At 42.2% G+C, this 16,521-nt stretch overlaps 1 protein-coding gene across 1 annotated transcript; it reads left to right on the top strand.

Moving 5' to 3' along the window:
- The first annotated feature begins 14,346 nt into the window (after nt 1-14,346).
- Nucleotides 14,347-14,928, top strand: LOC110898601. Its single transcript, XM_022145437.1, has one exon. The coding sequence runs from the start codon at nt 14,347-14,349 to the stop codon at nt 14,926-14,928; it is 582 nt and encodes a 193-aa protein (XP_022001129.1).
- Nucleotides 14,929-16,521: the final 1,593 nt, after the last annotated feature.

Raw genomic sequence — 16,521 nt, 5'->3', positions numbered from 1 at the left:
GAACTCCGCGCCTCGTTTGCCTTCCCATCGGACTTTCACGATAGGGATGCGTGAGCGCCTGAGTTGCTTGGTTTGGCGATCCATGATTTCGACAGGCTTTTCCACAAAGTGTAAGGTTTCGTTGACCTGAAGATCGTCGAGTGGTACGATTAGATCATGATCAGCAACGCATTTTCGGAGGTTAGACACATGGAAAGTTGGGTGGACGTTACTGAGTTCTTCCGGTAGTTCGAGTCTGTAGGCGACTTTTCCGATCCTTTCCAGAATCTTAAAAGGTCCAACATATCGAGGCGCTAGTTTCCCTTTCTTGCCGAATCTGACTACACCCTTTCAAGGCGATACCTTTAGGAGTACGTAGTCTCCAACGTCAAATTCAAGGGGCTTGCGTCTTCTATCGGCATAACTTTTCTGCCTGTTCCGAGCTTTCACCAAGTTGTCTCGAACTTGATGGATTTTGTCAGTCGTTTCTTGTAGAATCTCGGGACCGGTTAGTTGCGAGTGACCGATCTCGTGCCACACAATAGGCGATCGACATCTCCTTCCATACAAAGCCTCGAATGGTGCCATTTGGATGCTAGCATGATAGCTGTTATTATACGAGAATTCGACTAGTGGCAGGTGTTTGTTCCAACTACCACCAAAATCTATGACACACGCCCGGAGCATGTCTTCAAGAGTACGGATCGTTCTCTCAGTCTGTCCGTCGGTTTGTGGATGGAATGTAGTACTCAGATTAAGCGACGTACCAAGAGTCGCTTGAAAAGTTTCCCACAATCGAGAAGTAAACCGAGCATCACGGTCAGAGATGATGTCGCGAGGCGTACCATGATTACAAATGATCTCGTCGGTGTAGATCTGGGCTAGTCGTTCCACCTTATAGTCTTCTCGTATCGGCAAAAAGTGGGCTGATTTGGTTAGACGATCAACTATAACCCAAATACTGTCGTGACCTGATGGCGTGGGCGGGAGTTTCGTTATGAAATCCATAGCTATACTCTCCCACTTCCATATCGGTATCGGCGGTTGTTCGAGTAAGCCAGAAGGTCTTTGATGTTCAGCCTTGACTCTTGCGCAAGTTAAGCAACTTCCAACGTAAAGAGCGATATCACGTTTCATGCCCGGCCACCAGTACTTATAACGAAGATCCTAGTACATCTTGTCAGCACCGAGATGAAAAGAATATCGGGATTTATGGGCTTCATTCATGATAATCTTTCGCAATTCGGTCCGCTTAGGGATCCAAATTCGGTCCAGATAGTAGAATATCCCATCAGATTTGCTTACTAAATGAGCTCCATCGTGATAGATCCTCTCTTTCTTCAATGTACGCTCGTTAAAGCAAGCATGTTGAGCTTCGTGAATAAGGGCTTCGAGGTTATGCTGGGCTTGAACATTTCGGATACTGAGCACATAACTCTTTCTGCTGAGCGCGTCGGCAACCACATTCGCCTTGCCTGGGTGATAACGAATCTCACAGTCGTAATCATTGAGGAGTTCTACCCATCGGCGTTGACGCATATTAAGTTCCCCCTCTGATTGAAGATGTGTTGTAAACTCCTGTGATCAGTGTAGATTGTACACTTAGTGCCGTACAGGTAGTGTCGCCAAATCTTCAATGCAAAGACAACCGCGCCTAGCTAGAGGTCATGGGTTGTATAGTTCTTCTCGTGGATCTTGAGCTGTCGAGATGCGCAAGCTATAACCTTGTCTCGCTGCATGAGAACGCAACCAAGACCAAGGTTGGAAGCATCACAGTAGACAATGAAATCGTTGCTTCCGTCGGGTAGCGTAAGAATCGGTGCGTTGCACAGCATGTGCTTGAGGGCTTGAAAGGCAGTCTCTTGTGCGGTTCCCCACACAAAAGGCTTGTCTTTATAAGTAAGAACGGTAAGCGGCACAACGATTTTGGAGAATCCTTCAATAAATCGTCGATAATAGCCCGCTAGTCCGAGAAAAGAACGAACTTCAGACAGGTTCTTAGGCGTAATCCAACTTTTGACGGCTTCAATCTTCGCGGGATCGACGTGTATTCCCTGACTATTCACAATGTGACCCAGAAATTGAACCTCCTCTAACCATAATTCACACTTGGAGAACTTGGCATAGAGTTGGTTCCCCTGAAGTAACTCGAGAACCAAACATAGATGTTGCGCGTGTTCGGTCTTCGATTTGGAATAGATCAAGACGTCATCAATGAACACGATGACGAAACGGTCTAAGAAAGGCTTACACACGCGATTCATCAGATCCATAAAGACCGCGGGTGCGTTAGTTAAACCAAAAGGCATAACAACGAATTCGTAATGTCCATATCGGGTTCGAAAAGCGGTCTTGGGGATGTCTTCCTCTTGAATCCGCAATTGGTGATAGCCTGAACGTAGATCGATCTTCGAGAAACACTGGGCACCTTGCAGCTGATCAAATAAGTCGTTGATTCGGGGCAAAGGGTATCGGTTCTTGATGGTTAGCTTATTCAACTCCCGATAATCGATGCACATCCGGAACGACCCGTCCTTCTTTTTGACGAAAAGGACTGGCGCGCCCCAAGGAGAGGTGCTTGGGCGAATAAAGCCTTTTTCGAGTAATTCCTGGAGTTAGTTTGAGAGTTCCCGCATTTCGGATGGAGCGAGTCGATAAGGAGCTTTGGCGACGGGGTTAGCTCCAAGAATAAGGTCAATACGAAAGTCGATATCACGACTTGGCGGTAGTCCAGGGAGATCATCAGGGAACACTTGAGGAAACTCACGGACCACTGGAACATCCTTGACTTCGGCTTTCTTTTTCTTTTCCTTCTCCGCTACTACAATGTTGGCCAAGAAGGCTCGGTATTCCTTGCGGAGATACTTGCTGGCTTGAATACACGACATTAGCTTGAGACCTTTCGATGTTGTTTCACCGTATACACATAGAAGATCACCATTTGCGAGCGAGAATCGAATCATCTTTTCAAAGCACACAACTTCAGCATGGTTTTCGCGAAGAAAGTCCATGCCTACTATGTCGTCGAAACTTCCGAGTTGCATCGGAATAAGGTCGATTGGAAAGATGTGATTGTTGAGCTCGAGAGTACAATCACGGAGGATAGAGTTAACGGCGACAGTTCTTCCAGCAGCGACTTCGACTTCGAATGACGAGGACAGATAAGAGCGCTTACGACTAAGGAGCTTCTCGAATTCAAAGACACAAAGCAGTTATCGGCTCCAGTATCAAACAAACATGATGCATAAATACCATTCACAAGGAACGTACCATTAACCACGTTGTTATCCGCCTGAGCCTGACGGGCATTGATGTTGAAGGTTCGAGCGTCGGCTGCTTGCTGTTGTTGCTGAGGCTGCTGTTGTTGCTGCTGGGGCTCTTGCTTAACCACCCTGTTTGGGCACATGTTTGCAAAGTGGTTAGGATCACCACATGCAAAGCAGACTCGAGCATTGACTGCAGGTGCTTGAGCTGCTTGTTGGCCTTGAGGGGCGGGGAGTAGAGCTTGGTTGACAGTAGCTTGCACTGGGGCTTGACGGGGACCAAAACGACAGTTCACAGTGAAATGACCGTAAAGGTTGCAGTGAGCACAAAAACGACATGCTAGACCCACTGGATGATGATACGAGCATGTCGGGCAGAGCGGGTGAGGGCCTGTGTATGCACGCTTCGCTGGCGGTGCATTGATCACTGGAGCTGAGCGGTGGTGCTGTTACTGCTGAGCTGGTACAGCTTGTAGAGTAGCAGCAGTTGTTGCGGCAGCACAGCTCTTGTTGCTGGAGCTGTTGTTGTTGTTCTTCTTCCTTCTTCGATGACTTGGAGGGTTGAGCAGATGAGTCGGTGGGTGCTGCGGTGGTGGCTTGGTGCAGAGACTTGGTATGCTTATCCCAAAAACCAGACTTCACTCGCTTGTCATTGATCTCAGCGGCGAGTAGGTAAGTTTCTTCAATCGTTGCTGGCTTGGCGTCGTGAACAAAGTCGGCTACACAATCGGGCAGAGCTCGAATGTACTTCTTGATGGTTTGATCTGGGGTCTTGACCTGATCGGGACATATGATGCTAAGTTGCTTGAAGCGAGCAGTGAGAGCAGCGTTGTCTCCATCCTTCTGCTTGATGGTCCAAAACTCGTCCTCCAGCTTTTGGCGTTCATGAGGAGGGCAGAATTCATCGATCATAATTGCCTTCAACTCCTCCCATGTTAGTTCGTAAGCTGCATCATTTCCGCGCTTGTTTCGTTCGGCCGTCCACCAGTCTAGAGCACGAGACTGAAAGACGCCTGTAGCATTGAGAGTGCGGAGATTATCAGGACATCCACTCTGGCGCAGAGTGACTTCGACTGAGTCGAACCAGTGAAACATGGCGGTAGGGCCATCTTCTCCGGTGAGCTCTTTGGGTCCGCATGCTTTAAACTGCTTGAAACTGAAAGCAGCCTTGTTTGCATCTTTCGGAGCGTCTGTTCGCGATTCTTCAGACGACTTGCTGGCGTTCTCATAAACGTTGCTCACATCCTTTGCTACGCTTTTGGCGATGATGGCGGCGAGACGCTTGTCTCTCTTCTCCTGACGAGTCAGGTGGTGTCGGGATCCAGATGACGACATCGTCTGCAACAGACATCGCCACGGGACTCAACACAACGAAATCGAATCTCACCTCACACGTCTAGACTACTAAAGCTTAGGAACACGTCGAAACACATATCACATAAGCACATATCCACAAATACACGTAATCATAGAGCACAGAAGTACATAGAGCACATAGATCACGGAAACACACAAGCATGTAGAGCACAGAAACATATAAACACAGAAGCACACATAGGCATTTAATCACAGAGGCAGGTAATGTCACGTAATTCCCCTATAAGCACATAAAGCATTCTGACTGCCTCAAGATCCTATCATTCAAAGTTTGCGTGTCATTTGTATAGCATATCGAGCAGCATGGTATAATCGTATAGTATATCGAGTATAGTATAGTGTAATCGCAGCATAATATCGTCTAGAATTGCAACGACTTGTTAGCGTTTTGAGATAGAAGAGCAATGCGAATAGTTTGTGTCGATCAAAATGGCAGCAAAATCGAATAATATCCAAAATATAAACACATAAACAGATAAAGCACAAATAAACACATAAAATCAACGAGTCATCAAAGCACACGGCTGCGGTTCTCAGAATCAAAACACATAAAATCAGGTGATAGATTGTCTGCAGCTACTAGACATCGACTACCCAAAGCAATCCGACTATTCACAGTAGACTTGTCGTCACTTTCGACGTTCGGGATCGTGCATCTGCATCGATTCTTGGGCATTCCACACGCATTCCCTAGGTTATACTTGTGAGTTCAGGTCGTTGGAGTCCGTCGAAGCTTTGGTGAGATGAAATAATATTCGGAACAATTTGCCAAGGTTAGGGTTTCACCCCTGGCTTAGCAATTTCTTCCTTGTTTTAAGAAAATCTAAGGAGAATTTTCATCAAAATGGGGATTTCACTCTTGATTTGGTATAATTCTCCTCGTATGTTATTGAAAATATCCGGATAAGCATGAGTAAATGGATAAAATCATCATAAGTCAGGCAATTCAGTCGGGAGTTTGCGGTTTTCACACCTATTCCTGACTGAATCGCTTAACTTTAATTGAAAATTCGAGTGCAGTAATAGCGAAGAATTGCAGAATAGAGCACATAAGCTTGGTCTGTAGGTTCCTAACTATAGTCTAGGTCTCTATGACAGCGACACGGACTAGGTCGTGTCTTACCTAATTCCCTATAGTTATGGCTCTAATACCAATCTGTCACACCCCAACCGATGGCGGAATCATCGGGGCATGGCACTGAGCGAAACAGATTGTTCAGAAGTTTCCATAACAACTATCTATATAATCCAGTTAAAGATACGTCCCATACCGTATCCCGAATAAACAAATACATTATTACAGATAACATCCAAACAAGTAGTTCTGTCTCGACAACTCAGATTTAAGTTAATACAAAACATAAATATTGTTCAAATGCTCCTAAAGACCCAGCCTGACAAGATCTACAGACAACTATGCCCTAGTTGCTCGTTCCTGACAGACAACTATTTGTTGGGGGCCTCTAAAGCTTTATTCTAGCTTCACTTCCCTAGCAAGCAATTATCCTAAACACCTGTCACATACGTTAAAATAAAGTCAATACATAGAATGTAAAGGTGAGCATACAAGTTTAATAATAGCATATAGAGTTCGAATAGTTTACGCATAACCAGCCTGTACACAGAGGGAAATGATGCATGTTAATTATCGACTTGGACCTATCGATACCAACGACTGCGGGTTGACTGTCCGAGACAGTTCACAATACATGATTACCACCGTAATCCATGCAAGTAATTGTCCTTAACAACCCCCGTGTGAATGGGTGCTGAGTCCAAACTATAGTACTACGTTGCTAAGGCAGGTAGACAGCATTCCATGTGTAAACATAACAACAAGCATTCATTTAGTCACGTAATACATGCAATCGGTTAGCGTTCAAATAGTTTGAATAGTGTGTTCGATTGTGATTTTGATAAGTAACGTATGTAACACCCAAAAGTGCTAAAGCAAAAAGGGTTCGAGTATACTCACAGTGATTGATTATGGATTAAAGGGAGCGCTGAGAGTAGGGTTAGTCTGAATAGTTCGATAGCACAATAATGAGTAACGCGGGAATGCATAACAACTGTAAATGGATCGAATAGCCTGGTCGATCGAACAGCAGGTTCGATCGAACGGGCTGTTCGATCGGCTTGAAAGTCCGTTTGAACAGTCCTGTTCGATCGGCCGGTAGGCTCGATCGGCTGGGCCATTCGAGTGGATTGTTTCTTCCTCTGATGTGTTTGTGTATGATGGTTTGAACTTTTGAAGTTTTCGTTGTAGTGTTTGAGAACACTGAAGTGTTCTTACCTTTCAGGTCGATCGATCGAACGGTCTGTTCGATCGGCCGGCTTAACCGATCGGCTAGGAACTTCAGAAGTGGTTCTCAGCAGGATGTCACTCGATCGAACAGCCTGTTCGATCGGCTGGCACCCCATACTACGAACGAGTTGCAAAATCGATTAAGTGCTGAAGCATAGTATCTCATGATCCGAAGAGTAATGTTTACCAATCGAGTAGCATTTTCGATCGAACATCACCTCGTCAATAGCATACTTCATGAAGTTTGAAAAGTGAAAAGTATGGAACCATGTGCTAGCCGATCGGCTGGCCCGGCCGATCGGCTGGTATGTTCGATCGGCTGGGCTGTTCGTTCGAACAACCTAGCTGTTCGGCCAGCAAAGTCTGACCTAGCCGGCCTTTCGTCTAACACTTGGCTGTTTGATTATTTGTCATGATTTTAAGGGATTTTGATAGCGAGTTAAACCGTAGAACGTTGGTTCTTACTTGCTTCACTGGTTCGGACAGGAATCACCCAAGTCCGGCCGGTGAACTGTTCGGAACGGTAGTTTGATGTTTAACCCGAAATCGGTGAACCTCGTAGATAGAATCCGAATCTTGAACCTCTTGACTGTTTAGAATGATTAGTTAGTTGGTTCGAGCTCTGTTTCTATCGATTTTAAGGTTTTGAGTATAAAAGATTGAGAAAACTCGTATCTATTTCTTTCAACTCTTTTATCGTCCTGAAAGGGTTTGGATTTATGTGAAAATGTTTAGATCTATGAAAGATCTCCTTGTTTGTTTATGTGGAAATCGGTTAGATATAAGCTATTCATGGTTGAATGAGGCCAAAGTATGATGTTCTTCAAGAACACCATGATGACATCACCCAAGAACACTTAGATCTTGATGATTTCATGGTTAGAAATCAAGTTTTGAAAGATAGAAAGGTGTAGAATCATGTAATGATAAAAAAACGTACAAGAATTAGAGTGAAAACTTACCGGAGTTGAGAGAAATCTGAGAAAAGGTGAAGAACAAGGGCTGGTTCGGTCAGAGCTTTCTAAAAGTAGTAAGAGTGACAATGACAGGGCTATTTATAGGCTCCAAAAGAGGAAAGTGTCAGCCGATCGGCCATGACCTCCGATCGGCTGGGCTGCTCGATCGAACAGCATGTTCGATCGGCTAGCCTGTTCGATCGGTGATTCCTGTTCGATCAGGAACACCTTCTTGAGTGTTTCGCGATGATTTTCGATATTTCGATTTTCAATGGACGATGATACGAATACGATAGAGTTCCTAGTCAAATTACTTTCAATCCCAACTACTATATCTAACATACAATCATCTGTAATTCACGTTTCGATGTCGGTTTCGATTGAGTTTGATTTCTTTTCGAGTTTCGATTCGAGTTTCGATTGAATACCACACAAAACATAAAGTAAACATGCACAAGTAACACATAAGGCACACACACATAGCAATACCAAAATTCGCATAATTCGAGGTTCGAGTTCGATGATTGATTTGATTAGCTTGATTATCGATTGATTAAATTTATCGCATTGTTACTTCCTACTATTCACAGTCGTAAATCGGTCGCATTGATTAAACATTCGATCATTTCATTTAGACAACACTTACTCCACATAATACAAAAAGTAAATAGAAACATTAACAGTCAAAGAAGTTAAAGTTGACTTGGACTTTGACTTTGACTTTGACATTCGAAAACACGGGGTGTTACAGCCTCTCCTTGTTTAGGGAATTTCGTCCCGAAATTAGGCTTGAAGCTGCACATCACCGTGAGTCGTTTACCAATTTGACGTTTCAGATCTTTATTCAAACAGTTGCGAGTACTTGGCCTTCATGTCGCTTTCGAGTTCCCAAGTGAACTCCGCGCCTCGTTTGCCTTCCCATCGGACTTTCACGATAGGGATGCGTGAGCGCCTGAGTTGCTTGGTTTGGCGATCCATGATTTCGACAGGCTTTTCCACAAAGTGTAAGGTTTCGTTGACCTGAAGATCGTCGAGTGGTACGATTAGATCATGATCAGCAAGGCATTTTCGGAGGTTAGACACATGGAAAGTCGGGTGGACGTTACTGAGTTCTTCCGGTAGTTCGAGTCTCTAGGCGACTTTTCCGATCCTTTCCAGAATCTTAAAAGGTCCAACATATCGAGGCGCTAGTTTCCCTTTCTTGCCGAATCTGACTACACCCTTTCAAGGCGATACCTTTAGGAGTACGTAGTCGCCAACGTCAAATTCAAGGGGCTTGCGTCTTCTATCGGCATAACTTTTCTGCCTGTTTCGATCTTTCACCAAGTTGTCTCGAATTTGGTGGATTTTGTCAGTCGTTTCTTGTAGAATCTCGGGACCAGTTAGTTGCGAGTGACCGATCTCGTGCCACACAATAGGCGATCGACATCTCCTTCCATACGAAGCCTCGAATGGTGCCATTTGGATGCTGGCATGATAGCTGTTATTATACGAGAATTCGACTAGTGGCAGGTGTTTGTTCCAACTACCACCAAAATCTATGACACACGCCCGGAGCATGTCTTCAAGAGTACGGATCGTTCTCTCAGTCTGTCCTTTTTCTCTATTTACACTAAAAACAACTACTTTTTCTTTCTCCTTTTTAATTAAATAATATCTTTTATACCTTTATCATTATCTTTTGAGTAAACTATCAAAATGGTCCATGAGGTTTGGTCTCTTTTGACACTTTAGTCCAAAAGTCAAACATTCTGAATCTGGGTCCCTGTGGTTTCAATTTTGTTGCCATTTTCATCCAAAATCAAAATATGGTCAGATTTTTCAGTTAACATCCAGTTTTTTTTTTTTGGTCTTTTTCCTCCCTTTTAATGAAGGGCAAAATGGTCTTTTAACGTTTTATTATAACAAATTAAAAAAATATGACCATTTTGCCCTTCATTAAAAGGGAGGAAAAAAAACAAAAAAAAATTTGGATGTTAACTGAAAAATCTGATCAAATTTTGCTTTTGGATGAAAATGACAACAAAATTGAAACCATAGGGACCCAGATTCAAAAGGTTTGAGTTTTGGACTAAAGTGGCAAAAGTGAACAAACCTCAGGGACCATTTTGGCAGTTTACTCTTATCTTTTCTCCATCTTACACTCACAACCCTTTCTAAAACTATTAAAAAAATTAAGAGTAAACTGTCATTTTGGTCCTTGAGGTTTGGGCAGTTTTGCCACTTTAGTCCAAACCTCAAACATTTTGCATCTGGGTCCCTGTGGTTTCAGTTTTGTTGCCATTTTAGTCCAAAAGTAAAATCAGCTCAAATTCCTCAAATTAAATCCTAATGTTTTGTCGTTTTCCTCAGGGGTAATTTGGTCATAATTAATTTAATTATTTGTTATAATAAAACTCATAATTAATTTAATTATTTGTGCAATAGAGGGTTGAGGGAAAAATTGAGTGCAACAGAGGGTTAATATCTCAGAACACTGCTCCCATTCCCCCTCCAAAGAGACAAAACCCCTTGTTCTTTAACCGTACGAACAATGCAATCAATCATACCATTAAACCTCCTATGAGTCCACCAACAATCGCTATATTACTCTCTTGTGTCTGCAACAACAGCTTTGTTCTCTCAATTGGGGCTACAACGTGTGCACCATTCCACCCATCATCGCACCAGCCATTAGATCTCTTAGGAAATTCGTCAACCAGTAGGACACCATTTTTTCCAGTTTAGAACCCTCTTCTCCGCCTTCCGCTACCATCTCCACCACCGCCACCGCTGTCTCCATTAATCGATTGTGGGTCAAGATTGAAGGTGAAATTTGATGTTGGTTTCGTGTGATTCTTTGAATGATTCACCGGTCGGAATCATTACCGGCGCTATCATCTGGTACACAATCTCATAGGTAACACAGTTACAAACTCTAAGTGTCATTGCAACATTCATTTTTTGTTGTTTCGGACGTTTGGTTGCCGAAATCTATGAGTTAGAGTTTCTGAACTAATGTTCTCAGTTGGGTTTGAAGAAGATGATGGTTGGGTCTGTGGTTCTTTTATAAGGTAAAGAGATTAATTAATTTAGTTATTTTAATTAATAATTTGCTAAAATAATACTTGTAATGACCAAATTACCCCTGAGGAAAAGGACAAAACATCAGGATTTGATTTGAGGAATTTTAGTTGATTTCACTTTTGGACTAAAATGGCAACAAAATTGAAACCACAGGGACCCAGATGCAAAAGGTTTGATATTTGGACTAAAGTGGCAAAACTGCCCAAACCTCAGGGACCAAAATGGCAGTTTACTCAAAATTTAGAGTAAATTGCCAAAATCGTCCCTGAGATTTGGGCATGTTTGCCATTTTCATCCGAAACAACTTTTTTGTACAATACAGTCGTTCACTTTTGGGATTTCTTTTGCCATTTTCATCCAAACATCTAATTTGTTTTATTTTTTCTATCAAACATTTGAATGAAAATGACAAAAAATCCCAAATCTCAGGGACGATTTTGGCAAAAAAAAAAAAAGTCAGACGTTTGGATGAAAATGATAAAAAATCCCAAAAATAAAGGACTATATGGTAAAAAAAATTATTTTGGATGAAAATGGTAAATATGTCCAAACCTCAGGGAGGATTTTGGCAATTTACTCAAAAATTTATAAAGTTTTCTCTTTTCAGATTTTTTATCCTCATATATTTACATGTAATTTCTCATATATTTTCTCTCTACTCACAGTTTGTCGTCTGTTAGCGATATGTCACATGTGATAATCAATTATTTAATGAAAATTAAAAAAGTTAAAGCTTATAACATCACTATCTTAAGTAGTGAATTCAGCTTTTCTATTTTTAGTCTCGTTTTTCTTCACTTCTATTCCCTTTATTATTTTAGTTTGTTTAACAAATAAATCTATGTATCTTTAAATGAAGTAGTTGTGGACAGTACTTTCATACAAGCTTTTATGAATCCCATTTCTTGATCAAGATCGTAGGAATCCGAAGATAGAATACTTGGTTTTCATTATCGTATTCACGAAAGAAATAATAATATAAAGTATAATATGCTCCTCATGCATAGTCAAATATATGGGGTTCGTTCTATCTTGTGAGTCTCAACTTGTACTTGAGCGTGGGATTCTTCTATCTTGTGAGCCTTTCAATTCTTTATGTGGGGTTCGTTCTACCATTCTATAAAGTCAAAGTCAAATTAGGCCATTCGTTAAGCATCATTTAAGATGAACCACATGTTAACTAGAGTTGACAAGTTCGGTATTTGTGTATAAAAATTAAAAATCCGATAATATGATTTATATGTATTTCAAACTCACTTATGGTAATCTTTACAAATTTAGCATGGAATTTAATGAGATAGATTGTTATATCACTTTTTTTTAGAAACCAGACCGGATCACTTTGACCCGGACTTGGACCTCCTTGTTGGTTTGGTTCATATGGCATGGGTTGAACTGCCACATGTTACTTGTGAAGTCTGTTTGTTTTAGACCAGTAGCAATTTTCCCGGTTAAGTGTTTTCATTGGCAAATGCAAAACCTTTAAACACCTTGAAAGTGGGAGGTCTTGGGTTTAAGTCTCACAGACGACTGGAATAAGAGAAATTTGCCGTTAAAAAAAAAGTATTTTTATAATATTTTTCTTTTCTTTTTACTTTTATAAATTATAGAGTTTAAACTTTATACTCTAATATACATGAGAGAATGTCAATGTTTGACAACTGATTTAGAAAAGTATTAATGTTGTATCTCAAAATATCTAAATTGAATAGTATATCTCGAAAAAAATATCTTTATTGTTTCTTAGGGAAACAATTCACTTTTTTAGAGCTTGGTTATTCATACATCTTACCGTTTTATTTACACATCCCTTAAACCCTATAGGAAGTGTATAGGGTAGTACGGTTCCTCTAAGTCCTAGCGTATTGAGCAATACACTTCCTATATGTGTGTTTGAAGTACAAACTTTGCAGAAGATGGTCAACTAATGATTTAGGAGATTAGGGGAAGCGTATAGGGCAATACGCTCCCTGAAGGAGTTTTTTTTTTTTCCAAAAGACCAGGGGAATCATGTAGGTCTATACGTTCCATGGAGGAATTTTTTTGCAAGAGCAGCATATTATTATTAGTATCTTTTTTAACTTTATTTTTTTAAAGTAATTAAGTTGTTTTTTTTTTATAAAATGATGTTGGTTTTTTTTTGTTATAAATTTATAAAAGACGTAGTGAAATTAAACAATCCAAACAAACGAAACATATCCAAATTAAGCAAATATTACAAATACTTCAAATTAAATTCAATTGTTCGTACAATACTGCATCATATAATAATAACATAAACCACTATCGTCATCAATCCTCGTCAGACTCAGCGTGCTCCTCCTCCGTAAAGTTCGGGCCACGCCTAGTAGAGGGTGACGGGCTGTGCCACGTATAGGACGTGCCTGGGGCCTATAAAAAATTTAAACAAAATACTCATTATATAACATTAAAATTGTTCGTAGAAAAATGAAATAAAAACAAAATAACATACCTGCATGGGAAGGTCGGGCAGAGGAAAGAGCGGCATGGTCTGGCTGGACTGAGAAAAATGTGGCATGGAAAGGTCGGGCTAAGTATAGGACGGACCATAAGCCTATAATAATTTAAACAAAATACCCATTACATAACATTAAATTGCTCGTAGATAAATGAAATAAAAATAAGATAACATACCTATATGGACGAGATGGGCTGGGTAAAGGATGGCATGGACAGATCAGGCTGCTGCGTAAAGAACGGGCCCTGGTCCGGATAAACTCGTGGTGGTGGACGGGGTGGAACCGATATACCCATATACTTATACATTTCACCCATGCCAGTCATCAGCCACCCCATTATTAGCACCGTATATTATTATTATTTACGTTATTCTAGAATGTTTATATTTATGTGATAGGAATCATTGTAAATTAGGAATTATTATCTTTTCCTAATTAGGTGCTAGTATAGGTTCATGGTTCTTCCCTATATAAAGGGGTCTCTTGTATTCTATTCGATTCATTCAATAATATCGATCTATGAACACTTTCATGGTATCAGAGCCTCGGTTCTGAAAAACCTAAATATTTTCTTCTTCTTTTTTCCAGCCGCCGTCGTCTTCCTTCTTTCTGGTCGACATGCCCAGCGCCGACAAACCGGAATCCTCGGATTCCAATTCGAAACCAAACCCGTTACATCCTGCTTATTCTGTTACGAATATTCAATCAAAAATCCGTACGTTGGAGGGAACAACGGTCACTTATTCTGCGTGGGTTAAGATATTCAAGTTACATGCCGTTGCCTACAAGGTTTCGGCTCACATAGATGGCACCGCCGCCCCACCAAAAACCGACCCCACATACGACTCTTGGTCGAGCTTGATGCGTTAGTCCTACAGTGGAAATGGAGCACCGTCTCTGATGACCTCTTACCTCGAGTCATGGATTCGGACGGCACTGCACGCGGTGCCTGGGTCAAACTGGAGAAAATTTACTTAAGCAACAAGAAAGCTCGTGCGGCGACATTAGAGACAAAATTCGTGAACCTTACCCTTGCCGCATGCTCCTCTTTGGATGACTATTGTCAAAAGTTGAAGGATTTAGCAAATCAACTTGAAGATGTTGATCAACCGATTTCTGAATCACGTCTCGTTCTTCAATTGGTCCGTGGATTGCCTCAAGAATTTGATACTACCGCCTCATTAATTAACTCTACCAACGCTGATTGGGATGAGGCTCGTTCCATGCTCACCGATGAACTTATCCGCATAGAGGCATGCAAACCCAACTCGTCCTCAGTCATAGTTGCCACTGGCCCTTCTAATCGGTCTTCACAGCAGCAGCCCTCACACAACAGCCGCAATCTTGGAGTCAATAGCAGCAGCCAGCTTGGTCTTCCCAGCAGCAGCAGCCTCCAAACTTTACCCGCAGCCGAGGACGAGGCCGGGGATCTTGGAACAAAAACAGAGGAGGCCGTGGAGGCCGGGGTTCAGGCCGCAACCAATCCTACTCACCTTGGCTGACTCAGCCACCACAATACCCTACATGGGCCTGGTCCAACCCTTGCCCATACGCACCGCATCACACAGGTACTCCTCCATCTGCAGCCAATAGGTCGACCAACACAGGCCCTTCGGCCCCACCTGCCTACTACACGGCCGATCAGCAACCAACCGCCTACGGACAACAGGCCCCACCTGTTGGTTTCGACGCACTTAACCCAGCGGAGTTGCAAGCAGCGTTCAACGCCATGAATCTCAATCAGCAACCACCGGACCCGGGTCTAATGGATACTGGCGCAGGCTCCCATGTTACCGAGAATTCAGGTATAATCTCCACTCCCAATTCTTTTTCTGTAAATTCGAAAATTCTTGTAGGCAACGGGCAATGTTTCCCGATACACTGGTCCGGCACTGGCTTTTGCAAAATCCTTGACCGCACCTACATCCTACCTAACATACTTTTTAGCCCGTCCGTTATCAAAACTTTGATTTCAGTTAGACGCTTTACATGTGATAATAATGTCTCTATTGAATTTGACCCCTTTGGTTTCACTATGAAAGATCTCAAAACTGGACGGCACCTTTCCCGCCACAATAGTACCGGAGACGTCTACCCAATCATACCACCACAACTTCCGCCGCAAGCCTGCTTCATTACCACTTCTACTCTCCCTTGGCATGATCGACTTGGGCATCCTGGAGCGCAAGTATTAGATATTCTTAGTAGAAAATTTAATTTTTATGTAATAAAGACATATCTACTACTTTTTGTAATTCATGCCATTTATCTAATAGTAAACGTTTGCCATTTTATACGTCCAGTTCCTTCACTTTTTCACCATTCGACATTATTCACTGTGATTTATGGACCTCACCTGTCATCAGTAAAACCGGTTACAAATATTACATGGTCCTTATAGATAACTTTTCACACTTCGTGTGGGTCTACCCTTTAAAATACAAATCCGAGACTTTCCCCACCTTTGTTAAATTTCACCGCCTTATCCTTACCCAATTCAACCGCCCCATAAAAACCTTCCAATGTGACTTGGGAGGGGAATTTGACAACAACCTGTTTAAACAATTTGCTCATCAACAGGGACTCTTATTTCGGTTCTCTTGCTTTCAGACATCCTTACAAAATGGGAAAGCCGAAATAATCATTCATCGGTTAAATGACATCATCCGGTCCCTTCTCATACACGCCCACTTACCACCCATATTTTGCGTCGAGGCTCTTCATACCGCCACATACCTTCACAATATACTTCCCACAAAACGCCTAACTTTTTTTACACCCACTTTTGCCCTTTATCTTCATCACCCAACCTATGACCACCTCCGCGTGTTCGGGTGTGCATGTTACCCGAACACCTTGGCTACCCAACCACACAAATTACACCCCCGTGCAATTTGTTGCATCTTTCTAGGCTACCTCGCTGACTTTCGTGGGTACCGGTGCCTCGACCCTACCACAGGTAAGGTTCACATATCCCGCCATCTCACCTTTGATGAGCAAACCTTTCCATACTCCCTACCTATACCGTCGGCTACATACTCTTTTTTGGATGACTCAATACCCACTGGGTTTACCTTCGGCCAAACGTCGACCCC

The sequence above is a fragment of the Helianthus annuus genome, chromosome 1 (genome assembly GCF_002127325.2).
Source record: "Helianthus annuus cultivar XRQ/B chromosome 1, HanXRQr2.0-SUNRISE, whole genome shotgun sequence".
Classification (NCBI taxonomy): domain Eukaryota; kingdom Viridiplantae; phylum Streptophyta; class Magnoliopsida; order Asterales; family Asteraceae; genus Helianthus; species Helianthus annuus.
This window is presented reverse-complemented; position numbering and strand designations above follow the sequence as displayed.